This window comes from Gracilinanus agilis, chromosome 4 (assembly GCF_016433145.1).
Source record: "Gracilinanus agilis isolate LMUSP501 chromosome 4, AgileGrace, whole genome shotgun sequence".
In the NCBI taxonomy this organism is placed as follows: Eukaryota; Metazoa; Chordata; class Mammalia; order Didelphimorphia; family Didelphidae; genus Gracilinanus; species Gracilinanus agilis.
The window spans coordinates 237,852,890-237,880,881 of record NC_058133.1 but is presented as its reverse complement, the minus strand read 5'-3'; the positions used below and the strand labels follow the sequence as shown (position 1 = coordinate 237,880,881).

Below are 27,992 nucleotides of genomic sequence, written 5' to 3'. Positions count from 1 at the left end.
TGTTGCCACCAATAAGCTGCAGCCATGAGTTCAGACGCTGAGATGGCTGTTTTTGGGGAGGCTGCTCCTTACCTTAGGAAATCTGAAAAGGAGCGGATTGAGGCCCAGAATAAGCCTTTTGATGCTAAGAACTCCGTCTTTGTTGTGGAGCCCAAGGAATCCTATGTGAAAAGTACCATACAGAGCAGGGAAGGGGGGAAAGTGACAGTGAAGACTGAAGGTGGAGCGGTGAGTAAGAAAAAAGGGGAAGGAGGAATGGGTAAAGGAATGGGAGGAGAGAGAGAGAGAGAGAGAGAGAGAGAGAGAGAGAGAGAGAGAGAGAGAGAGAGAGAAACTTTTTTTTAAAATCAGCTTAGTTGATATCCACTTGTTTTCTTTTTGTTTTGGGCCAGACTCTGACAGTAAAGGAAGATCAGGTTTTCTCCATGAACCCTCCAAAATATGACAAGATTGAGGACATGGCCATGATGACTCACTTGCATGAACCTGCTGTCCTGTATAACCTCAAAGAGCGTTATGCAGCCTGGATGATCTATGTGAGTGAACACGTGTTCTGTAGCAATTCATTGATGCTTGGCTTTAAATGAAACTTTTATTTTTAAGTATTAATACTAGGTTCGAGGGATATAAATACAAAAATAAAATAGACCCTACCCTAAAGGAACTTATATTCTTTTTTCTTAATTTAGAATATTTTTCCATGGTTACATGATTCATATTTTTCCCTATCCCCCAACCCACCCCCCATAGCCAACACACAATTCCAATGGATTTCACATGTATCATTGATCAAGACCTGTTTTCATATTATTGTTAGTTGAACTAGGGTGATTGTTTAGAGTCAGCATCCCCAATAAGATCCCCATCAACCCATGTATTCAAGCAGTTGTTTTTCTTCTGTGTTTCTACTCCTGTAGTTCTTCCTCTGAATGTGGGTAGCGTTCTTTCTCATAAGTCCCTCAGAATTGTTCTGAAAATAACATATTCAAGTTATTGAAACTTATGAAACATGCCAGCAGTTCCACCTAGGTCAACAAATCAATTAAAGAGAAAAATCCGTGAACTAAAAATGCATTGTGTAATTATTTCCCTTCTTCATACAGACCTATTCAGGACTTTTCTGTGTCACTGTCAACCCCTACAAGTGGCTGCCAGTGTATAACCCAGAGGTGGTGGCTGCCTACAGGGGCAAAAAGCGACAGGAGGCCCCTCCCCACATCTTTTCCATCTCTGACAATGCCTATCAGTTCATGTTAACTGGTGAGTGATTCAACATTAGCCAATTACCCTAAAGTATACTAGAAACTTAATAACAATAATAATAATATACTAACAAAAAACATAGCCAGGGCCAGTCCCTTGAAAGTAAAACATTCCCTCAAAAAGATAGTGGGGGACAAGATTGATGTGTGCTTCTCCTCCCAGCCTGCCTTCCTGTTTTCTGCCAAGGTGGGGGGTGGGGCATTGCTGGATAAGCCTCACAACCCTCCTTTGCTGGTAACTTAAGGTTTTAGTGGAGATGGAGGTGAACCCACCCAAACAGGAAAATTTATTGGCGCTGAAAGGTCCTGTTTCTTCCCTCTCATCAGTGCAGAATGTGAAAAGAAAGACAAGGAAGTCTTATAACTATGAATTTAAGTCCTAGTGCTGTGGATCCCGACCAAGAAATATTGTATCCCCATTATTAGTATCTGGACTTGGGCAGAATGAGTACAGAGGTAGTATTATACTATTGACCATGTGAAAATGAACCTACACGATTATACAAAGTTGCAGAAGAAGCTATTAATGAGTTTCCTACTTGTCCACTATTGAAATTTATACCTTGGTTTTCAAATGATATAATAAAACTTCCCCTCAAACCTAAGAGACTACCACCAGTTATTTCTGGTAAGGCAGCTAAAGAAACGGATCAAGACTTTATCATTTCAGAGCATCACAGTAAGGCTCAGAATTATGATTGTACAGTGGGCCTTCTGGAGTTTCAACCAAATGTGGAAAAGAGGAGGTGTTTAACTCAGGCACAAACATTAGATGAACAAATTAGTGGTGGAAATCGAGATGAACAAAACAAAACAAGACAACTATTGAAGAGATCTTGGAGTGTTTCAGTTTCCAAGAATTTTACAGAAAAGATTTTGCCTTTATCTAAAGAAATACAACAGAGTTTAGAAAAGTTAAAGCTACATTCATTATATAGAGCAAGATGGACAATAGAACATTCTGTTTTTAACAACCAAAAATTGGAAGATATTTGGATAAAACAATTGAATTATCAGGCATAATGAACTTCCATCTTGTAATGCTACAATCCAGAGACATATAAGCCAAATATGGGTTTTCTGTGACATTTTTTACTGTGAATATGTATGTAACCTCCTTAAAGGAAGACTAGGTCTTAAGGGGAAAATGAATTTATTTGTTCATAAATATGAAGTGATTTTTAGTATGTAATAGAAATGAATTCCCCCCCCCAGAGAATTAAATTTGTGTTCTCTGTGAGGAATGAACTGAAATAGGTGACAAATAAATTTTGGAATTTATTTAAAAAAAAAAAAGATAGTAGGTCAACAATAAATCAATGTGAAATATGTTCAGAATAAAATTCAGTATCAAGATGAAGAAAGAGAACATTTTTAGAATAACTGTCTCAATACACTAGGTAACTAGAGCTAAACTCAATTTAACTCACTTAATTGAAATTGAATTCTGATTTTCAATTATGCCAAAATATATAGAATATTTGTAATGAGCTTTATCTCTGCCAATAGCAAAATTTCAAGAAAGTCAACAGATGACTTACATAGACAATTTTACTTAAGAATCAATAAGTATTATTGAATTAACGATTGATATCATAACATTACATTGACACCATAACACTATCATCTTGGCAAGTGGTTGAATGAAACATAAAACTATCATTTGTATCTCTTATATATCTTAGATTATGCCATAATTAATAGTTTATGGGTATAAACTTCATCTGCTAAGGAATATTTTATGATCTACTTATTCTTGGAATTTTACAAAACAAAAAAAAAGATCTCAAAATGGCATGACAGTTTATAGGCTATCATTTTAAGAGAACAATTCTTTTGGTTCAAACTTATTCTTTTTGGGAAGTTAAGTATATTTAAAACATGTATTTTCTTTTTTCACAGACCGTGAAAACCAATCAATCTTGATCACGTATGTAGATATTAATTTGGGGATTAATAATTGAATTATTTACAATTGTTTGAGATTATGATCATTTCACTTGTATGGGTTGACAGCGGAGAATCCGGTGCTGGAAAGACAGTCAACACCAAGCGTGTCATCCAGTACTTTGCAACAATTGCAGTGACTGGAGACAAGAAGAAGGAAGAGGCAACTCCTGGAAAGATGCAGGTAAGCTCTTTTTGGCACTGAAGACAGAGAAGAGTGTAACTAATTGAAGTAGCCAAGGATCCCTCTTGCTAGATAGGACCTGTGATGATAGCAGAGAGCAGAGCTAAACTGAGGCTAGGATCAGTGAATAACTCAACAGGAAAGGTCTTACTTCTAGTATTCCTTTACCTATACATTCATAAAATTAAATTCATTCAATAAATATTTATTCATCATCATCTTAATGTAAAACATGGATCTAAATCCGAGGAAGATATAAAAGAAAAAATACTTTCCTTGATCACACTGACTTTACAGTCTAGTAATGGGATCAATTCAGATAACACAAGGTAAAAAGATAAATGGAGAAGTGCTAGCAGAAAAGTGCTAGTGAGTGATGCAGAAAAGTTTTAACTCAGTTAAGAGTCCCTTTAAATTCCTTTCCCACTCACAGAATCATAAGAAACATGCAATGCCAGCTAAATTAGAGAACAGGATCAGGCGAGTCATTTCAGCACTGCAGAAGATTTCACCTAAAAACATTCATCACTTATTCTGTTTATTTTAAGGGGACCCTTGAAGATCAAATTATCAGTGCCAATCCCTTGCTGGAAGCTTTTGGCAATGCCAAGACAGTGAGGAATGATAATTCTTCTCGTTTTGTAAGTTTCCACCTATTCTCTCTTACTTATCAAGTATTAGGACTATCACATCTACGTGATGTGCCAGCATCCCTTAATACAACTCCCAGAAGAAGCATAAATAAATTCCGTATGCCCATTGATATGTAATACAACAACAACAACAACAACAACAACAACAACAACAACAACAACAACAGAAAACTCTTATTTTTCCTTTTAAAGGGTAAATTCATTAGGATTCATTTTGGCACCACAGGGAAACTGGCTTCTGCTGATATTGAAACATGTAAGTGTTTTGAAAAAAGTAATCTAGCCACCTTCTCCTTCAGATTACCAAATAAAATGTCATATTCTTCTCTATTTTTCATTTTGTCTTATTTATTTTCAATCTTTATATTTATACTTTTTTCCTTTTAAACATACCAGATCTATTAGAGAAGTCCAGAGTTACCTTCCAGCTCAAGGCTGAAAGAAGCTATCATATTTTTTATCAGATCATGTCCAACAAGAAGCCAGAGCTTATTGGTGAATAAATCTTTTCAATTTATATTCTAGAAGTGAATGATTTTTCAAATCATTTCTACTGTAATGTTTCATATGAATGAAATAATTCTTTCTACGTTTGCCCATTTGTGCAGAGATGCTTTTGATCACCACCAACCCATATGACTTTGCATTTGTCAGTCAAGGGGAGATAACTGTTCCCAGCATTGATGACCAAGAAGAGTTAATTGCTACTGATGTAAGTTGCTCAAAGTAGAAAACAAAATATTCTTTTTTGCTTGTGCAAAACACTTAAATTTCATTTGTCCATTTTAGTAGAGGCAAACCTGGCATAAAGGGTGCCTGATAGGCTTCAGAGAAAGGGGGACTTGGGTCCTAGGTCCACTATTGACTAGCTACGTAAACTCTCAGTCTTAGAAAGTTTCCTGGAGCACAAAGAAGTTAAATAAATCAGGTTAAGTTAAACCAATAATTATTTATTAAGAGCTTACTACTTGTCAGTCGGGGCAGCTAATGTCACAGTGGACTGAGCACTGGGCTTGCAATTAGGAAGACTCATTTCAAGAATTCAAATTCAGTCTCAGACACTTATTAGCTGGATGACCCTGGGAATCAGTTTGCCTCAGTTACACAACATAACATAGAGAAAGAAATGCATGCCAAGAAAACTCCAAATAGGGTCATAAAGAGTGATATGACTGAAATGACTAAACAACAATAAATTTGTCAGTCATTGTGCTAAATCCTGGGGAGGCAAAGAAAGACAGAAGCTTACATGGGAATAGTATATGAAAGAGTTTCACATGGCAAAAAAAAGAGTTTATTTTTGATCTGAGAATTAACTGGGGCTCATTGAGGAAGGAGGTGATATGATTAGACCTATGTTTTTAAAAATTTAGCTTGGCAGCTGAGTGGAGGATATAGTAGAGCATAGAGATATTTGAGGTAGAGGAGCCAGTTAAAAAGCTATTGCAATAAGTATTGAGAGTCTGATGTAGGGACTTACCCAGGATGCAAGTCATCTAGACTTCCTCAAGACTTTCAGAGGTTTACTCTCTGTCAACCACACCATCTGACTCTGTAAGACAATGTTAGCATAGAGAATATAATGGTGTCTAATCCAGGTAAGCCTCTCTTGTTTTAGCAGTATCTGTGTTCGGAACACAAAGAGAGAAAATAAAGAGAGGGGCAGGAAACTTAAAAGCAACCTACAAAAATAATAATTCACATTTGCATGGTATTCTAAGATCTATAACATGTTTTCTTCACAACAGCCACAAAACATAGTCCAAAGTATTAATATTCTGATTTTAGAGATGTGGAGAAAGGGCTCAGAGTGGTAATGTAACTTCCCATGCGTCACAGAGCTAATTATGTCTCTGAGCCAGGATTTGAATAGTCTTCTAACTTGCCTAATGTTTGTTCCAGTATATGAGAAAAATTTAACAGATGAGACTGACAAAATTTACTTTACCTGTCCTCTAAGTAATAGGTCTTTTCAGTTCCTAATAAAAATATTACCAGGAAGGCAAATGAAATCTGTTTGGCTGGCAAAGAAAACATTTTTGGAAAAATTTGCACATTTATATAAAATATGTCTGTGTACTTTCAGAGTCATTTCTGCCACAGTCTGAGCTGGTATTAGAGAAAGTCATAACAGAACACATAGTCCCACTCTTTACTCCATTTTTACCCTCTCCCATTCATTGATTTCATGCTCACAGAATGCTTACTATATAATATTAGCCTGCTATAATAGAGAGAAAGGAAAATCAAAACACCTCTAGATTTGTATGAATGAAAAAGAAAAGTAAGGAAAATAATGGGAAAATAGGGAAGATTTGCTGGGAATCATTATTAAAGGAAAGCAATTTGTTGGTTTTGTTAGGTGATAGAGTAACTCCCTCACCTAGCAATGGAGAGCATCTTACAGCTTTGACTATCTCCTTCATATTTATTTGTGTTGCATGTTCAGTCTTCTTTTTAAATTATAAGTGCTTTGAACTTGAGCCCATTTAGCTTATTTTTGAAAGCCCCCATGTGCCTAGCCCAGTGCCTCACATGCTTAATAAATGTTTGTTAAATAGATTTAAAGATAATTTGATTGTAGATAATTGATATTAGTGAATTAATTATATTAAATCTTTTGTCAGAGTGCTGTTGATATCCTGGGTTTCAGCAATGATGAAAAGGTGGCCATTTACAAGCTAACAGGAGCAGTCATGCATTATGGTAACATGAAATTCAAGCAAAAGCAACGAGAGGAACAAGCTGAGCCGGATGGCACAGAAGGTATTGATAACCCTAGATTATAAATGATAGGTTTGTCTAAAAATAATCTAGTTGTGTCATGGAAAATTTCTTGTTTTTGTGTACCCTACAGTGCCAAGTACAGAGAACACATTTTAATACCTATTACTGGAATAGCAGTGTTCTAGCAGCATAGCCAAGGGTCAATACCTATAATATACAGCAAGTAAAGTAAAGAATATAGCCACATAAATTTAGTACTCTCCACTGCTCTCCAGTTTCCCTCTGACTCTAGCTTGTATTCTCTTTTCTATATAGCAGCATGACCTAAACTAATTATTCTTTCCCGATGTCACATTCCTCACCTATAAAATGAGATTTCCTTATATTATATAACATTCTTTGAGTCTGTGCCTAGAATGAAGAATTGCTATCAACCCATAGGGCATCTGGCAAAAGAGAGATGTATCCATGCAGACTTATAAGTATGGGATACATCCTCCTCTGCACAGTGAAGAGCTGGATATGCAGGTGTCAAAAAAGTCATTTAGATGAGTCTTTTTCTAGAGTGTAGGTGTACAAGATACAAGATGTAATGAGTCACTTTCTTGACATCACATTTTGGTATTTCTTAGAATACTGTCCCTTTGCTATTGAGATATTTACAGAATCTATTTCTTCCCATTGTAAAAGCAGACAGCAAATTAGGAAAGGAGTCAGGAATAAGTACATTTCCCTTTATAAAAACTGTCCCTTTAATTCACAAGGTTATCCTCTAATTCAAAACACTAGAAAAAAAAGGGGAGGAGAGAAGAGGAAATCCTTACATAATTTTCTGATAGTCTGCATAATATAAATGGGCACTTCATCCAAAATACTGTGTTCATGTGTGTGTGTTGTATATATATTATACATATGTGTATACATATACATGTGTGCATACATATACAAATATACATACATATGTCCAAAATTCTCATTTTCTGGTTGATATGTGGTCTAGCATTAGCCAATCTAGATTAGTTTGATCAAAACGCTTAAGCCACTCTTCAACAAATGAGGTAAAAAAATGACCTAAACAAATTTGCCTCAGAACTGGCACATTAAAATCAAAGCCCCCTGAACTTTTATATTGCTGTTACTTGGTGCTAACAATGAAAACAACAAAAACAAATATATATCAAGTGTTTATTACACAAAAAGCAGTGTGCTATATGTTGGAGGAAATACAAAAATTACATTAGAAGCCCCTCCCTTCTCACCTGTACTATTTAAATCAATAACCTCCAAACTGATCTCCTAAATTTGAGAACTTCTCTAGTCAAGTCAGTCCATCCTATACATTACTATCAAAGTTTTGTTTATTTGTTTTTTAAGAGCAGAACTGACCATTTCACTTCCCTGTGAACTCCATTGGCTCCCTATTGCCTCTAAGAATATAAACACCTTTGTTTTGCTTTTATACTTCTTAACAAACTTGCCTCAACCTATCTTTCCAGATATTGGTATTACTTCCCCTTCCACACTCCGCAATCCAATTCAAGTGGCACTATCTCTGTTTACACATTGAGTTCCGTCTCCCATCTTTGTGACTTTGCTTCCCATTCTGGAATGTATCACTTCCTTTTCACCACCTGTTAGAATCCTTAGCTTCCTTCCAAGTTCTGCTCAAGTACCATTTTCTACATAAGGCATTCTATAATGCCCAGCCACTAGCTCCAACCCCTCTCCAATCCCCCATCCAAGTGACCTTGTATTTGCATAAATATTTTGTAAACTTATGCATGTGTATAAAATACATATTATTTCCTCTAATATAAGTTCTTAACAAACTAGGACTGTTTAACTTTATATATCTTTATATCTTCAAATTGGCACATAGTAGAAAATGGTCAGGCAGTTGGTGGCACAGTGGAGAGAGTGCCAGCCTTGGAGTCAGGAGGACTTGACTCTTCCAGCCTCAGACACTGACTAGCTGTGTGATCGTGGGCAAGTCACTTAACCTTCTTTGCCTCAGTTTCCTCTTTTGATAAAATGGTCTGGAGAAAGAAATGGCAAACCATTTCAGTTCTTGTCAAGAAAAATCCATAATGGGGTCATGAAAAATTAGACATAATTAATCAATTAAACAACAACAATAAAATGATTTTAAAATACTTGTTAATTAACTAATTGGTATAATCCCTTTCCTATGGAGCTTATAGTTTATTAAGGGATTAAGACACTAGCATAGCTAATGCATCACTGTAGACCACTAACATTTTGGTCACATTTGTGGGTAAAAGATTTTTCAAACCACATAGTCCATTGTAAAAAACAACAATATTCATAAGACCAAGGTACTATTGAGAAAACATCTTTGTAAATGAATTCTTGTCAGAATTGAAAGTTAGGAATTTTGGAATTAGAAACAACGAGATCACAAATAGCATGTTGTAAACTATTCTTGGAGAGTCACTGCTTGTTAATCCCCATATTTCTCTCAGAAATTGAAGATGGATTTGACTTTGTCTGAGCTCTGACACCCTTGTTCTTCTCTCTGTGTTTTTATAGTTGCCGACAAGGCTGCCTACCTCCAAAGTTTGAATTCTGCTGACCTCCTTAAAGCTCTTTGCTACCCTAGAGTGAAGGTCGGCAATGAATATGTGACCAAAGGCCAGACTGTGCAACAGGTAAATATGGTTAAAGTCACTTAATTCAAATCAACAAAAAGAAACTCAAGGATTCATTCTTTTCTCTGACTTCAGGAACTATACTATTCTTCTTAAAGGTATACAATTCTGTGGGTGCTCTGGCAAAAGCTATCTATGAGAAGATGTTCTTGTGGATGGTCACTCGTATCAACCAGCAACTGGACACTAAACAGCCCAGACAGTACTTCATTGGAGTCCTGGACATTGCTGGCTTTGAGATCTTTGATGTAAGTTATTAGGAAAAATGAAGTTATAAATGGAGATCTTCAACTCCCTTCATTTTTTTAACCATTCACTGCGTTTTGTATTTGACACACTCAGTTCAACAGCCTGGAGCAACTGTGCATCAACTTCACCAATGAGAAACTGCAACAGTTTTTCAACCACCACATGTTCGTGCTGGAGCAGGAGGAGTACAAGAAAGAAGGCATCGAGTGGGAGTTCATTGATTTTGGGATGGACTTGGCTGCCTGCATTGAACTCATTGAGAAGGTGTGTATACATTTTCAGTTACTTGAAATCCCAAAGAAAAGTTTAATTTACACTCCAGAATTTTCAACATTCCTAAAATTAATTGCTTCTTCACTTCTTGGAGTAGGGAGGCTTTATATTATTATCTTACTAGGAACATTCCTGACTATAGATCACTTACAAATTAAATGGATCTCGAGATGGGTTATTAGGATTCTTTCATTCATACATCTTCATAAGTCCTCTTTTATCTCTCAAAGAAGTATGCTCCGTTTTCTTTTTCTAAACAGTTTCTTTAAACATGAACTAGCAAAATCAAATATTGTCGCAATTTTTTAAAAAAGCCTTTGGTGTGCAACATTGTCAATTTTTTATAAATCTGAAATAAAAGAAATATTTTCCCACTTTGTAAAAATGTATGATTACTCCTCAAAATACTAATTCTATTAGCAAAGTATTATTTTTCCTCACTGAAACAATGTTGCCTTTCTTCCTATATAGAGTATGTTCAATAATCTTTCTTTTGTATATATTCTAATTTATCTAGTATGGAATTAAAATCTATCATTTAGCAATTCTCAGGTTTCTTTATGAATCATTCTAAGCCATTAGTATTTTGAAATATAATGACTATTAAAAATTGAAGGCTATGATTTTTGGTTATCATCATTTTATCCTTTAGTTCCTTGGATATTATCCATTCCTAATTCATTATCTTAGGAAAATTTACTATATTTAAATGGGCATGGGGTTTAATCTTTTGAGTTGGATTAAATTAATTGTATATACATTTCTTTTTTAACCTTGATAAAATCATAGTATCAGAGTACCCATAAAAATCAAAACACAAATGGTATCACGAACTGAAACCTCTTTTCCTCACTTACATACTATTGTAACCACCAAGCTGAGAGAAAATGGTAAACTCAAAAGTCACTGAACATCTCACAAAGGAGGTTTACTTTGCCCTAACAGCAAGGATATGGGACAAGGACGTAATGGCAATAACCTTATAGAAGTTAAGTGGCTCCTATCATCTCCATCTAGAAATGGGTCCAATCAATTAGTCATTAGGGCATAGAGACTGGTGTCCCTAACATAGCTTTATATTTTGACAATTTAAAAACAAGAATTCTCATGAAGGAAATAATGGTTTGTATCTTTATGAAAACTCTGCTGGCTTTAAGACTAGTAGAGAAATGTTATTACAATCATTGACTTAGATATTTCTTTTGATGTGGTCTTTTGAATCAGTTATGTTGTCTGACATTTTAATTTGAATAGAAAGCTATAAGAATATGCTTCACAATGTGAAGACATAGTTCCATAGGCATATAGTTTTCTTTAAAATAGCATGACACATGCTTTTATATTAGGAAAGATAGTTTTTTACCATGATGTAACTTCCCAATCTTTTTCATATAATTTTGGCATCTTGTTATTATTAAGGTCAGAATAGAATATAATGTTTAACCATATAAATTTGCATAATGATGAGAGTTCCACTATAAACAGTATTCACATTAAACTAAATTCATTTTGAATATGAAGTTTGCAACATGAAAACATGTAATACACACACAAATACACACATATAATGCCAAATCTTTACAGAAAACACATTTCCTGCATATATAATGATGACTTGATGTTTCAGCATTTATAATTGTAAAGTAGAGATAATCTCATTTATTATTACATATACTTCTGAAAAAAATAGCATATTCTGGGCTATCAAATTTCCACATACAATTAAGGCAGGATTTCCTGGGAGAATATAACTATAAATCTCTTTCTTACCCTTAGCCAATGGGCATTTTCTCCATCCTAGAGGAGGAGTGTATGTTCCCAAAGGCAACAGACACTTCTTTCAAGAACAAGCTATATGAACAACATTTGGGCAAATCCAACAACTTCCAGAAACCGAAGCCTGCTAAAGGAAAGGCTGAGGCCCACTTCTCCCTTGTGCATTATGCTGGCACAGTAGATTACAACATTGCAGGCTGGCTAGACAAGAATAAGGATCCCCTCAATGAAACTGTCGTTGGGCTGTACCAGAAATCCTCAATGAAAACTCTGGCCTTCCTCTTTGCTGGAGGAGCTGCTGCTGAAGCAGGTAATTTTTCTTAGAGTGAGATAATAAACATTTTGGGGTCATCAACCCCTTTGGCAGTACAGTGAAGTCTGTGGTCTCCTTTCATAATAATATTTGAAGTATGTAAAATACATAGAACTATGAAGGAAACTATATTGAAATGACTTTTAAAATATTTTCAGCAACAAGAACCTACTGACCCTTTTACATAGAGTTGGGTACATAAACACTACCCCTAAATACTACCTCCAGGAAACAAGTCTCTTTTGCTAAGGGATAAGGTGGTCCATCCCTTCCTTATGCTTCCTCTTCTTGTAATTGTGTTTTGATTTATTTATCTTAGGGATCTTTTAGCAAAATTATATTCTCTTAGCCAACTGATTATACAATTTAGAGAAATTGTATTCTCTTAGCCTATTGGGACAGGGCATTTAGATTGCACAGTGGATAAGAATACTAGGCCTGGAGTCTGGTCTCAGATACTTACTGAGCAAGTCATTTCATTCTGTTGGCTTCAGTTTTCTCATATGTAAAATGAACTGGAGAAGGAAATATCAAACCAGTATCTTTGCCAAGAAAACCTCAGAAGGGGTCACTGTCAGACACTACTGAAAAATGACTGAACAAAAGCCTACAAAACTGAAAATTAATTGAAAGGGGTAGGGCATAAATACTAAAAATCAGAGTTGGCAAAATAATAAGGGCAGATTTTAAGGGCCAAAAGGAATTTGAGCAGGAATAATTTGGAAAATTATAAATGATAATATGTAATGTATTTATTTTCTTTTATTTCTCAGAGGGTGGCGGTGGAAAGAAGGGTGGAAAGAAGAAGGGTTCTTCTTTCCAGACGGTGTCTGCTCTTTTCAGGGTATGATATAATCTTGAAATCTACAGTAAGATGTAAAAACAATTATACATGAACAGATCTAGAAAGGCTCTCAGGGAAAACTAACCTCACTATATCCCAAAGAATTAATCGATCCTCAAATACTTAAGTCACTACATCAGTCACACATTATCAAAGGCTACATTCACATTTTCTCCAAATGACAGTATTTGGGATAAATATAAAATATCCCTACAGCCTTCCTGTTTTCTTGGCATTTTCTAGTTTTTTAATTTAATTTTTTCAAGGCTAGTTATCTTTATATCAACATGCTTAAAAGACTAAAACAGTGACTCAAACTCCTTTTCACCTTTTTTCTTCCTCTTGTTAGTAGCTTTTCTTATGAATATGGGTAATATAAATTAACTCACTTTCTAAATCCTTTAAATTTTTTTCAGATAGTTCTATAAAGTTAACAATGAGCGTCAATCAAAAATATTGAATGCCTTTTGGACATCTAAAACTCAACTTGTTGGCATCACAAACTCACTATGTCCAAAACAAAAGTTACTTTTTATCTTTTACCCCAAACTACTCCTTCTTCCAAACTTCCCTACTAAGGGCACCGCTATTCTCTCAGTAACCCAGGCTCAGAACTCTGGTATCATCAACAGCTCCTCTTACTCACTCCATACATCAATCCATTTATAAATCTTATTTCTACCTTCACAGCATCTCTCCTATTTGTTTCCTTTTCTCCACTCACATAGACCACTGTCCTATCATCACCTTACTCTTGGACTATTCTCCCTGGCTCATATCACTCCCCAATCTAATCCACTCGCTGCTTACCTGACAAAGTGATTTTCCAAAAGTATAGGTCTGACTGTGACTCATCTACTCAAAAAAAAAAGGCTCCCTGTCACCTCCAGATCAAATATAAAATTCTTTGAGAGCATTTAAAGTCCCTTCCCAGCCTTTCCAGTCTCTTTTACACTTTACTCCATTCCAGGCACTCTATGATCCAGAGATACTGATATATTTCCTTACACACAACACATCCATCTCTCATATTTATGTCTTTGCACTGCCTGTCTCTTATGCCTGTAGTTCTCTCCCTCCTGTATCTGCCTCTTACCTTCTTTCATATATTGTTTAAAATTACATCTTCACGAGAAGCCCTTTCCAGTCCTCCACAGTATTAATATCTTTCCTCTGAGATCTGCTCACATACATTCTCTTGTTTGTACATAATTGTTTATATGTCTCCTCCATTAGATCATACTCTCCCTGAAAAGAATTGGTTTTGCTTTTCTTTGTAACCCCAGAATTAAGCACAGTCTCTAGCATACAGTAAGAGCTTAATAAATGCTTGTTGACTGACTGATACACTGATGCTATGTCCTGGCATGGAGGGGACCTTCTCTATAAGGCTATGCCAATAAAGCTCAAGGTTTACAAGGCCCTATACAACCTTAAAAGCTTTAAGAAAACACGTAGTGATGAAATATTGCACTTAGTGATTGAGGGCCAAAGATTGATCTCCATTTCATTAATTTTTTGGCTTCTGCAACTCATAAAGACCTTTTAGTAAAGGATAAAATGGTTGAGATTTATTTTGAGAGAGGAAAAATCCACAGTAAAGTAAACAGACTTTTTGAGTAATTGAAATAAGATAGTTCATTGATAAGGTTTTCAAGTAGCTACAAAAGGGAATTAGTAACATCTTTTCATATGATCTTACAGGAGAATTTAAACAAGCTGATGACCAACCTTAGAAGCACTCACCCTCATTTTGTACGCTGCCTCATTCCCAATGAAACTAAAACACCTGGTAAGAAAGAGTGAAATTCAAGTAGGTACTATGGTTTTTTACCTTGATTTTTAAGTAAAATTTATATATATTGTTGTTGTTGTTTTTTCAGGTGCCATGGAACATGAACTTGTCCTGCATCAGCTAAGGTGTAACGGTGTGCTGGAAGGTATCAGAATCTGCCGGAAAGGATTCCCAAGCAGAATCATTTATGCTGACTTCAAACAACGGTATAGCATCATTTTTACTTTAAAATGTCATTTGATTTGACTTAAAGAAAAATATTATTTTCAATATTTCAACAAAAAACATTGAAATATTGAAAATGATCATTAGTTGAAAAGACATATGAAAAGAGAAATCTGGGTAATAATAGCAGAGTAAATGTATCCTTCTTACTAAACCAGAGAAACATCCTGGTCTGGATGATAGACCATATAGTGGAAAATGCTCAGATACACCTAGCTGTGTGACCCAGGGCAAGTCACTTAACTCTAATTGCCTACCCCTGACTGCTCTTCTGCCTTAGAACAAATACTTAGTATTGAGTCTAAGATAAAGGATGTGTTAAAAAAAAAAGAAGAAGAAAGAAAATGGTACTAGATTTGTTCATAAACTGTGACATCCTATCCTGGCCAGTCTAGAAGTGCAACAGCTATCATAGGCTCACTCTCATTACTTATTGAATGGCATGGAAAATTGGCCTTTTCTATTTCTGACCTAAGCTGATTCATTCAACCTTTTAAACAGCCGGATGGCTCACACCATATTTGTTGGAGTTAGTGCAGAATCCTGATTAGCTTAGCTAACTGCTGGTCTGACCCCCTGAACTCAAGTAATCCAGGAGTCTCAGCTTCTTCCAGTAACGGAGACTATCCTAGCTTCCTTTTTAAAAAAAAATATTTTGTTTATATATAATCTCCATTTGTTTATATATAAAATCTCCATTTCCATAATCTCTGTAATCTCCTTCTCCACTAAAACACACAGAGACATTGCTTATAACAAGGAATAAAAATTTAATCTAACCAGTGCATCAACCAAGGTCAATAATATATTCAATATTCTATACCCACAGTCTCCCACCTCTACAAAGGAGAGAAGTGGAGTACATTCTTAGAGCACTTTTTTTAGGACCGAATATAGCTATTACCGTTATAGTGTTTAGTTTTTATTTTTTTGAATTCATTATGATTAGGCTGTAATGGTTATATCACCTTTTTAATGAAGACAATATCTATATTCTTCTTATTATAATAGATACAAGGTTTTAAATGCAAGTGCTATTCCAGAGGGACAGTTTATAGATAGCAAGAAGGCTTCTGAGAAACTTCTTGGCTCCATTGACATTGACCACACCCAGTATAAATTTGGGCACACCAAGGTAATACCACTGACCAAAATTTTCACTCTAGACAATTACAATTTGAAATTCCTACTGAAAATTGTCAAATTCAACTTTTGCTTTGCCAAGGTCTTCTTTAAAGCTGGTCTGCTGGGAACCTTAGAGGAGATGCGAGACGACAAATTAGCTCAACTCATCACACGCACTCAAGCCATATGCCGAGGCTACCTGATGAGAGTAGAATTCAAGAAAATGATGGAAAGGAGGTGAGGCCCACATTAGCATTTTACAGTGTCTATATTTCTTTTTCTTTTAATTGAATGTTATTATTCAATATTCTAAACATATGCTTAATTAATGGATTGATAAACATTTATTAAATGCCCATTTTTTCTAGGGACTATAGTAGGTACTAAAAATACAAATACAAAAGTAAGACAGCCCTTATGCTCAAAGATATTACGTTCTGTTTTTCATAAGTCTCATTACTTTTTAAATGAACTTTCATTTACAGAGAGTCTATCTTCTGCATCCAATACAATGTCCGTGCCTTCATGAATGTCAAGCACTGGCCCTGGATGAATCTATTCTTTAAGATCAAACCCCTGCTCAAGAGTGCAGAAACAGAAAAGGAGATGGCCAACATGAAAGAAGAATTTGAGAAAGCCAAAGAAGATCTTGCCAAGTCTGAAGCTAAGAGAAAGGAACTAGAAGAAAAGATGGTAGCTCTAACACAAGAAAAAAATGACCTCCTTCTCCAAGTACAATCTGTGAGTATCCTGCAATATTCTACAAAAATCAATTTATTTGATAATAACAATAATTTAGTATTTGACAAATTCCCACTATAATTTGTACCTCTTTCATCTAGGTTATGAGATTTTTCAAAATAATTTTTAAAAGCTATAAACTCCGTTATATAGTACAGAGGAAAAAGCATTGGTTGTAGGATTAGAAGATCCAAGTTTGAGTGCAGGCTCTGGTATTTACTAGCTTGTAACTGCCCAAAACTCCCCTGAGCCTCAGTTTTTTTTCATTTGTAAAATGGAGATAATAACTGCATTGCCTACTTCACAAAGCTTTCTGCAGAAAATATTTTTAAACCTTTAAGTGCTATGTAAATGTTGATTATTATTTCAGTCTAATTTTCAAAAACACCTTGAGCAACCCTTAAAAGCAAGATAGATTCTTCTTTTATTCTTGTACATGTGTATATTGTTTATTCAATCTTAATTTATTAACATATGTACATGTGTGTATACATATATGTATGTGTGCATTTTGTATATTCCTTGGTTGTTTTTTTTTTGTCGTATCTTCCCAGAACCTACATTGGTTTCCTTAGAGTTTCTTTTTTGCTGGGGTAGGGGGAGAGGGGTTGCTTATTTTGGATATAAATAAGAATGTACTTTGTCCTCATCAGAAGAGAAAGCAAACTAAAAGAAAAGTTACATGTAGCACTCTTAACAATGACTAACTGGAGAGAAGAGGGAATTAGTATCTATTCTTCTACAATTACTGAGTTCTTTCTTCTTTTTCTCCTAATATCTTGAGGTATTGGCCCTGATGTTCCATTAATAGTTAACTGTAGTATCTGTAATGTAACAAGTTTAACTTATAAACAAGGTATATCCAAAACACAAGGAATTGTTGGGTTTAGTTTTATTGTGGCTGTCTGTTTCTTCTTCCTTTTTAGTTGATATGTTTAAAGCCTAATTCCTAGGTTTGAAAGAATAAGAAAACAAAATAGATCACTTTAAATTTATTTTCTGTTCTCACTCTCTTGCCTACCTTTTTCTTCAAACTTTTCTTTTCTTCAAACTTTCCTTTAGTTTAAGCACAATGGCATTTCACACCAAAGTTTCCAATGCTCTTCCTCATGTAAACCTTTCTCCTTGTAAATTAAGGGTTGGAAGACTAAGACATAAATGAATGTATATTGTTTACCCTTGTTAAGTACTTACTTCATATTTAAAATATTTGATGAAAATGTGAATAAATGTAGTAGCTTGTGTTTCTCAAAACTGATATTTCTATCTCAAGCAAAACTTTGAATTAGGTGAGTTTTGGATTTGTCATCTTGTGCTTAACATTACGAGTCATTTTTCTCCCTGTTGTTTCTTCCACACCTCAAGATTTTTGTGAGGCTTAAATCAGATAAATTATGTTAGAAGAATTTAAAAATTAGAAAAGCCTGATAGAATTACAAAACATTATTATGCAAAATAAGCTAAAATATTAATTTTAGCTGGTCAGTTGGATGAATCAGTCAAATTTGTTAGTACATACAAACAAAGCAGCTGGTTCTTTCTTTGCCTTCTCTGTTTTTTTGGATAAGTTGTTCTTTGTAGATGCGTAGATGTAATCTTTAAAAAAATTAAAGGTTTGTTTTTTGTTTTTTTTTTTGACCACAGGAAGCAGAAGGTTTGGCTGATGCTGAGGAGAGATGTGACCAGCTAATCAAAACCAAAATCCAACTTGAGGCTAAAATCAAGGAAGTGACTGAAAGAGCTGAGGATGAGGAGGAGATCAATGCTGAACTGACAGCCAAGAAGAGGAAACTAGAAGATGAATGTTCAGAACTCAAAAAAGACATTGATGACCTTGAGCTGACACTAGCCAAGGTGGAAAAGGAGAAACATGCTACAGAGAACAAGGTACAAATAATACCCATGAAAATGAAATTAAATTATATTATGCATATGTTATATATAAGTTTGACAAAATACAAAATAACATAAAAGTATCTTTTCTCAAAAAGGTGAAAAACCTCACAGAAGAGATGGCAGGACTGGATGAAACCATTGCTAAGCTTACTAAGGAGAAAAAAGCCCTCCAAGAGGCCCATCAACAGACCCTAGATGACCTGCAGGCAGAGGAGGACAAAGTGAATACACTGACCAAAGCCAAAACCAAATTGGAACAACAAGTAGATGATGTAAGTATAAAAAGCTCATAGAATTTTTTACATACATTGACTAATAGAATGTTAAGGTTAGAAAAAAAAGAGAAGTTCCTTCTTTAATATAAAATAAACTGTTTTTATATTAAATGAATATAATTTTAATTATATTACATACCACATCATTTTAACATAACTGGTTTCCACTAATTATTTTTGTTATTTTAACAATGTAAATTGGTATCGCTTAAACTTTTCTATCTCACTATATTAGTTAGTGACAAAGGATTAACACTTTAACAAATCAAATGAATAAAAATCATTTAAAAATTCAGCTTGAAGGATCCTTGGAACAAGAAAAGAAACTTCGTATGGACCTAGAGAGAGCAAAGAGGAAACTAGAAGGTGACCTAAAGTTGGCCCAAGAATCCACAATGGATATTGAAAACGACAAGGCACAGCTTGACGAAAAATTAAAAAAGTAAGAAGTACAATGTAATTTCATTATTAAATATTGAAATAAAACATTGGTGAAAAAATAATGTCTCAGAGTTAAAATAGATACCAGAAAAACTTTAGAGGACACCATTGGCCTAAGAGATATCTGGAATCCTTATTTTCTAAAATCATCATTATAGAGTCTAATGTTTAATTTTAAATAATTAAATGAAAATTTATGGATTTATGGTTTCTAATATGTCTTGTTTTTCAAAAAGGAAAGAGTTTGAAATGAGCAATTTGCAAAGCAAAATTGAAGATGAACAAGCCTTGGGTATGCAGTTGCAAAAGAAGATCAAGGAGCTACAGGTAAAGTCATCACTGCTCTGGATTCCAACTCTCAGAGAATCAGCCACTTACTGGAAGGGGCTTATAGGTGTGTTTTCCCCTATTCCTAGGCCCGAATTGAAGAATTGGAGGAGGAAATTGAGGCAGAACGTGCCTCTCGGGCCAAAGCTGAGAAGCAGCGATCTGATCTTTCCAGGGAACTTGAGGAGATCAGTGAGCGCCTGGAAGAAGCTGGTGGAGCAACTTCAGCTCAGATTGAGATGAATAAGAAGCGAGAGGCTGAATTCCAGAAGATGCGCCGGGACCTTGAAGAGGCCACCCTGCAGCATGAATCCACAGCTGCTGCCCTCCGTAAAAAGCATGCAGATAGTGTGGCTGAGCTTGGGGAACAAATCGATAATCTGCAGAGGGTCAAACAGAAACTGGAGAAAGAGAAGAGTGAACTGAAGATGGAGATTGATGACCTTGCAAGTAACATGGAGACTGTCTCCAAAGCCAAGGTACTGTTGTCTACTGTAAAATCATTCCTTTGTTTTTATTTGCAAGGAAAAAATGAAAACAAAAGCCTATTTTTTATTATACATTGTGTAAAAGCCTTAGGAATATAAGATTCAGAGCTAGGAGAGACCTTAGAGACCATCTACTCCAACTCACTCATCTGGCAAATAAGAAAATGATGGTTTTGCTAGTACGAAGAAGACACTAAGGTTTAACTTCATCAATAAGGACTTAAGATTGACTAGTGATTGACAGAAGATAAATCCTTATCTATAATAGTGAAAGCTATTGTTTATGTATCTTCATTTAAATTACTTTACTAGAAAAGGAAAAGATATTCTCACTCTTTACTTTATTGATGCAAATTTATTTTAAGTTTTCACTTATGTATGGGGCACAGTAGTAAAATAAGCCTCATGTGAAAATAATTCTCATGACTTTAATCATCCCTTATATTGCATATTTTAGTGATGCTAAAAGCCTAAAGCAGCTTTGAATTTTCTTTGATATCAGATTTACAAACTAAATTAAGATTCCTTTCTTTTGTTTATTCCTTATTTCACAGGCAAATCTTGAAAAAATGTGCCGCACCCTGGAAGACCAGCTTAGTGAAGTAAAAACCAAAGAGGAAGAGCAACAGCGTCTAATAAATGACCTGTCAGCTCAAAGAGCACGCTTACACACAGAGTCAGGTAATTATACTCCAATACTTGTGAAAAGTGTACTGGACTTATAGTGACAAGGACTGGATTCAGATTTTGCCTCTCCTACTTACTACTCATATAACTACAGGCCAATTACTTACCTTCTCTGGGCCTCAATTTCTCCATCTTTAAAATAGGAGCATTGAATGAGTTAGTTTCCTAAATCCTAAACTCCATGATCTTTCTGAAGAAGTACAGAAGAGGAAGAAAATATCTTCTCTCTTTGCTTTTTCTATTAAATATCACTCAGTCAACTCTGCATCTATTTGTTCCACGTTCTTCTTCAAGTTAATCTTGATGGTAAAATATAAAGCTTATGTAACTGACAAATATTTTCTGTAATCAATCAATCAACAAACATTTAATAAGTTCTTACTGTATGTCAGATATTATACTTGGATTAAAACTACAGAAGTGAGACAATCCTTGTATACAAGGAGTTTATATTCTGTTAGAATGATATAATGTTCTCATAATTAAATATAGTACATAAATTACACAAGAGATTGGGGATGGAAGGATGCCACTCATAACTAAGGGATCAAGAAAAATTTCTTGAAAAATAACTTGATCTGAGCCTTAAAAAGAGATTGGGGATAGGAGGAATATACAGTATGAACTAGATAGCACAGTGGCTAGAGCAAAAGGTCTGTAATTGAGGGGATCCAAGTTCATACCACTCATGCCTTGAAACTAATACATAACATTGATTCTAATACAGAAGGTAAGGATTTTTTTTTTAAAAAATTGTTACTTAGACAAATGGTAAGGGTTAAAAAAAAGAGAAAGAGAGAAATAGGGGTACCAAAATATGAGGAATGAATATACTTCAAACTCAGGGCAAAGGCTATACAAAAGCATATGTGTGAACAGTATATAGCTTTTTATTATTTAAGTGCAAGGTAGAAAAACAGATCCCTTGAAATTAAATAAGGTTATTAACCTTTGAAGAAACAAATCTATTATTTAAAATTTCCCAACATCAAAGCAAGTCTCCAACTTCATTAGCAAAATTTCCTCCATAAGAAGTATAATGGGGTGGGGGGACCTACACTATTTATTGTTAATATCCATTTTCATGTAATACCTTCTCCTGTGTAGAAATATTAATTTTTTCATATGTTGGACTTCTGTAGGTGAATTTTCACGTCAGCTTGATGAGAAAGACTCATTAGTTTCTCAGCTGTCAAGAGGCAAACAAGCATTTACTCAGCAAATTGAAGAACTGAAGAGGCAACTTGAAGAGGAGACTAAGGTAAAAATTTCAAATCTGAGCTTTTAAAATATACCACCTTATTGAAGCAAATGAGGAAAATTGCATTGTCAAAAGTAAATATCACAAATCTTAACTTTTGAGTAGGCAAAAAATGCTTTGGCCCATGCTTTGCAATCCGCTCGCCATGACTGTGACTTGCTACGGGAACAATATGAAGAGGAGCAGGAAGCCAAGGCTGAGCTACAGAGGGCAATGTCCAAGGCCAACAGTGAGGTTGCTCAATGGAGGACCAAATATGAGACAGATGCCATTCAGCGCACAGAGGAACTGGAGGAGGCTAAGTATGGGCTCTTGGTGAAGGGGCAATAAAAGGCAAAGATTAGGAAAGTATGTGGAAAAGAATAAATTGTATAGAGCTTAGAAGAGTAAAAAATGCTTTTTTCCCAAGTCTTTGGACAATTCATGTAATCTAAATAAATCCCAATTTCTCATAACTAGAATAGCGCATTGGATTAGGTAATCTCTAAAATCTCTTTCAATGCTATGTCCTAGATTCTCCTATACTCTTTAGTGGGATAAGATCAGAGGTCACTAACAGGTTGAATTCACAATGGATATACAAAAAGGCAGCTGTGGCCATTTCTTTCTCTCATAGACATTTCCAACTGGGAATGGGACATATCAAAAGCCATTTCACTCCCTCCCACTCAACAATTTCTTCCTAACTCTAAAGGCCACAATTAAAAGCTTTACCCCCCACATATACACTCACAGGCATATGAATGTACTTAAATACACACAAATACAAAAATCTAAGGACTTTGAGGAAATAAAAGCTTATCTCTCAAAATGTTAGATTTCCTTGTGCTAAATATAAGGAGATAAATACATTGGTAAGAAAGGAATTCTGATGGACAGATTGTCTTGAGAAAATTGGGGGGGGGCAACCTATTCCTTTTGAGAAAACTATAGGAAAATAAATATTTTAAGAATAGTTTCATAACATTTAATTTCATAATCATTCTTTTCTTAAACATTTACCTTATTGAACTTGAATCTTTTCAGAAAGAAGCTGGCCCAACGTCTACAGGATGCTGAGGAGCATGTAGAAGCTGTGAATTCCAAATGTGCTTCCCTTGAAAAGACCAAGCAACGGCTACAGAATGAAGTAGAGGACCTCATGATTGATGTAGAGCGGTCCAATGCTGCCTGCGCTGCTCTTGATAAAAAACAAAGGAATTTTGACAAGGTATTTCAAAAGAAGTTTCTGCCTTTTGGGAAATACATAAAACATATTGTTCTTGACTATGGAGAATAATTATCATTGCCCTTTTAGGTGTTGTCAGAATGGAAACAGAAATATGAGGAAACTCAGGCTGAGCTTGAAGCTTCCCAGAAGGAGTCCAGGGCTCTCAGCACAGAGCTGTTCAAGATGAAGAATGCTTATGAGGAGTCTCTGGATCAGCTGGAAACACTGAAGCGAGAGAACAAGAACTTGCAGCGTGAGTGCCTTTCATATCATTTACCACTAAAATGCTAGAGGGAAATCCTTTTGCTTTTTTTATTCTTCCTCAATTGAATTTGTCTTTTTGTTTATTAATCAACAGAGGAGATTTCAGATTTAACTGAGCAGATTGCAACAGGTGGGAAGCAGATCCATGAGCTGGAGAAAATAAAGAAACAAATTGAGCAAGAAAAGGGAGAGCTTCAGGCTGCTCTTGAGGAAGCAGAGGTACATGTCAATCAATTAGGCAAGGGAGAAATCATTAAGTACCTACTTTGTACCAGGTGCTGTTGATACAAATATAAAAAGGGATTCATCTCTCCCCTTAAGAAACTGACATTACACTAGGATGGAGAAATAAAACAAATGCTGTCCCCCATTCATTTAATAATCAACTAAAAAACATTGAAACTTATTATTATATTTTTTAAAATTGAAGGGGTGCTTCATATATGTTAGGAGCATAATCGCAATACTTTCCAGAATAATAAAAATAAAAGCATCACATCAAGATACATAGAGGGCACAACTACTTTTTTAAAAAATCTTTGCAATGTATGGAAAATAGCATTTATCTAAACATTATTTTTTTTCTATTAAGGCTTCACTTGAGCATGAAGAAGGCAAAATTCTGCGTATCCAACTTGAGTTAAACCAGGTAAAGTCTGAAATTGACAGGAAAATTGCTGAAAAAGATGAAGAAATTGATCAACTAAAAAGGAACCATCTCAGAGTTGTGGAGTCAATGCAGAGCACACTGGATGCTGAAATCAGAAGCAGGAATGATGCCCTGAGGATAAAGAAGAAGATGGAGGGAGATCTGAATGAAATGGAAATCCAATTGAACCATGCCAACCGCCAAGCTGCAGAGGCCCTAAGGAATCTAAGAAACACACAAGGTGTCCTAAAGGTAAGTTGGGTTAAGTATACAATATTTTTCATAAAGTCTTCCATGTAGCTTTTAATTTTTAAATATTATAAAGTTCATTTGTAAATGTGATTTTATAATAATTTGGTATGTTTCAAAGTTAATATCCAATATTCTAAGAATTATATTTAAGAAGATTTATTAATAATAATAAAAAAGCTAGCTAACTCAGCCTGGTCACAAGAGAAGAGAGGGAGAGGAAGGGGTTACAGAACTTATAAACAAACAACTGTAAGCACCCATGTAAACGAAAAGGAAAAGGATGCTGGGTAATACAGAAAGGAATTCTGGCACAAAATTCTATAACTATGCATTGGTTACGACTGGTAGACTTAACACTGTTTACTTTATTTGACTATTATTTTCATTTTTCAGTGGTCCTAGGGCTTGAAATAAAAAATACATTGGGTCCATTTGTACAATGTGGTTGTCCTAACCAGATTTACTTTAAAATTAAATTTCAAATTTGTTTCTCTTATCCTTGGAATCTAAGTTACAAAAGTATCTTAAGTACCAATGATTTTATAAAAATGTTGCATTTGCCTTTGCTTCACTTTGACACTACAAACACAAGATGGATGAGATGTCCAAAAACTATTTTCCTTTGACATATAGGACACCCAGCTGCATTTGGATGATGCCATTAGAGGCCAAGATGACCTTAAGGAGCAATTGGCAATGGTTGAGAGGAGAGCTAACTTGATGCAGGCAGAGATTGAAGAGTTAAGAGCTTCTCTGGAACAGACTGAGAGGAGCAGGAAAATAGCTGAACAAGAACTTCTGGATGCCAGTGAACGAGTACAACTCCTACACACCCAGGTGAGATTCACTGTTATGAATTAATTAATCAATAAGCATTTATTAAGAAGCTAGTACCTAACAGGCTCTAAGGCAAAGGGGATACAAAGGCAAAAATTCAATAGCTCTCATCTTTAAGAAATTCACATTCTATCAGAAATTAGAAACATTTTCTAAAGATTGAGATAATTTTAGAAGTTATATCTAGCATATATCTGGAATGACACAACCTTTGACTTTTCTAAAACTCTCAAAAGAAAATATAGAACTGATGTAATAGTATGTATGAGTTTCAGGTTGATTAGAGTCTAGAGCAGGGGACAGCAACGTATGGCTCTCGAGCCATATCTGGCTGTTTTGAGGGCCAGATATGGCTCTTTCTGCAGGAGCCATAAAGTCAATTTTTTTTCAGGCACTGTTACAGGAGCACACATTATGAGCACTGTACAGCTCTCACGAAATTACATTTTAAAAAATGTGGCATTTATGGCTCTCACGGCCAAAAAGGTTCCCAACCTTTGGTCTAGAGTGTTGATCAATTCTAGGAGTTACCTATTTTTAAAAAAAAGCATAGAAAAACTGACAATTACACTAAATTTCTAAAATTAAAAGAAATAAAGATTTTATAAAATATAGAACCAGATGCCTATAGAAGCTAAGGGGAAAACTGAGGGTTTAGTCTGTATTCTTAAATGAATGCTTTTTATCTCTGGTAGGCATGTTTTTCAACTACATAGGCTTAAACTAATTATAATTTTTGTTACCAAAACTGCTAAGTGCACTGTATTTTAAAAATATTCTAACCAGAACACTAGCCTGATCAACACCAAGAAGAAGCTGGAAACAGACATTACTCAAATCCAGGGTGAGATGGAAGACATGGTTCAGGAAGCCCGGAATGCAGAAGAGAAGGCCAAGAAGGCTATCACTGATGTGAGCAGAAAGCACACTGATTTCTCTCTTTGATATAATTTTATCACTAGCTGATATTTATAGTTTTCTTGGTTTCCTTGCTAACCAGGCAGCCATGATGGCTGAGGAGCTGAAGAAGGAGCAGGACACCAGCGCCCACCTGGAAAGGATGAAGAAGAACATGGAGCAGACAGTAAAGGACTTACAGCACCGCCTGGATGAGGCTGAGCAGCTGGCCCTAAAGGGAGGAAAGAAGCAGATCCAGAAACTGGAGGCCAGAGTAAATATTCTAAATATTACATCTTTATCAGCCTATTCACTGACTTGTTTCAGCAAAAACTGTTGAAGATCAAATCAAATTAAATCTTGTATTTTTTCCAGGTTCGTGAACTTGAAAACGAGGTTGAAAATGAACAGAAACGCAATGTTGAAGTTGTAAAAGGCTTGCGTAAGCATGAAAGACGAGTGAAGGAACTCACTTATCAGGTGACATTATCTACTATTCTATATAATTATGTTCTCTTCTGTCCCCCATGGAAATGAAAGATAAGAATAGCTATTGGGTTTGAAGTAATGAAATTGTCAACTATTGATTCTTTTAGACTGAGGAAGACCGTAAGAATGTTCTCAGGCTTCAGGACCTAGTGGACAAATTACAAACCAAAGTGAAAGCATACAAGAGGCAAGCTGAAGAGGCGGTAAGTATAGCATCTTGGCTAACACAAATATTTCTTAAATTTTTCCTTTTATAATCCTCCAGTGGTTACTGCATAATAACTTTCCCCACTCAACACATTGCCTCCAAGAAACTAAGCAGGTTAAGATTTAGACCTGTGTTCTATTTCTTGCCCTATTGGCATCACAACAGAACTTAAATTTGGGAAAGTGGGGAAAAAAAAAAAGATGAGGAGGAAGTAGTAAACTGAATTGGTCCATAATCCCATACTCTTCATTGCCAACATTCAGCAATATTTTCCTTCCTCCTCAGAAAAAAAGACTTCTCTTTCTGACCAATACATTTTGTATACTCAGGAGGAGCAGTCCAATGTCAACCTCTCCAAATTTCGGAAGATCCAGCATGAACTGGAAGAGGCTGAAGAACGGGCTGACATCGCTGAATCCCAAGTCAACAAACTTCGTGTTAAGAGTAGAGAGGTTCACACAAAGATTGTAAGTGAAGAGTAATATCCTAATTCTTCAAGGTGACTGAAAAAATGCACATAATGTGAAATTCTTGGTCACTTTCCTCTGTAATTATTGTCTACCCTGTCCTTAATGTTAAAATAATAAAGCCTAAAAGGGAAATTTGCAAACCTAAGTTGCATTTGTCTTCTTACAATATTATTCCAATAATTTTAGGGATATTAATTGCTCACACTTATATGGTGGCCTAAATTTGGAAATCATTCACATATATTATGTCACTTGAACCAGAAAATGACCATGTAATTAGCTAAAGCTAATACAGAATAATTTATCAACTCTCTCTTCTCCTGAGAAGATAATATAGTTTTATTACTATCTTCTTGAGTTGTTCTTTTCTAAGTGGCTTTTTATTATCACTCAGAACCAAAAGTCTTGGAGTTAAAAAGGACTTCTGTTAGTCATGTAAAGAATTAAATTTAGGGTTTTGACTAAAATATGAGAATTCCAAAGTAATATTGTGGTCACCGATTAAAAAATATTATAGCTCAAGTCAAAATGACTTTTAATAGCTTTTATTTACTAGGA

At 35.2% G+C, this 27,992-nt stretch overlaps 1 protein-coding gene and 1 pseudogene across 1 annotated transcript; both read left to right on the top strand.

Moving 5' to 3' along the window:
- LOC123247510 (myosin-4) lies at window positions 1-27,579 on the top strand. Its single transcript, XM_044676421.1, has 38 exons — window positions 1-228; window positions 393-536; window positions 1,104-1,260; window positions 3,165-3,192; window positions 3,279-3,393; window positions 3,942-4,034; window positions 4,239-4,302; window positions 4,443-4,541; window positions 4,655-4,758; window positions 6,674-6,812; window positions 9,324-9,442; window positions 9,541-9,690; window positions 9,785-9,955; window positions 11,741-12,050; window positions 12,827-12,897; window positions 14,602-14,689; window positions 14,781-14,898; window positions 15,929-16,052; window positions 16,143-16,279; window positions 16,528-16,783; window positions 18,428-18,670; window positions 18,775-18,951; window positions 19,251-19,396; window positions 19,632-19,722; window positions 19,812-20,201; window positions 20,765-20,891; window positions 22,040-22,158; window positions 22,264-22,460; window positions 23,185-23,368; window positions 23,456-23,621; window positions 23,727-23,851; window positions 24,225-24,533; window positions 25,167-25,370; window positions 26,157-26,282; window positions 26,371-26,541; window positions 26,643-26,747; window positions 26,864-26,959; window positions 27,294-27,579. Exons 1-38 carry the CDS (start codon window positions 25-27, stop codon window positions 27,444-27,446), a joined length of 5,820 nt encoding a protein of 1,939 aa, XP_044532356.1. The 5' UTR covers window positions 1-24; the 3' UTR covers window positions 27,447-27,579.
- LOC123247513 lies at window positions 1,698-2,454 on the top strand (annotated as a pseudogene).
- Window positions 27,580-27,992: the final 413 nt, after the last annotated feature.

Coding starts and splice junctions, on each gene's coding strand:
- LOC123247510 (XM_044676421.1), top strand. CDS start 25: ATGAGTTCAGACGCTGAGATGGCTGTTTTTGGGGAGGCTGCTCCTTAC. Junction 16,053..16,142: donor ATAAATTTGGGCACACCAAG/GTAATACCACTG, acceptor TGCTTTGCCAAG/GTCTTCTTTAAAGCTGGTCT. Junction 19,723..19,811: donor AGAAGATCAAGGAGCTACAG/GTAAAGTCATCA, acceptor CCCTATTCCTAG/GCCCGAATTGAAGAATTGGA.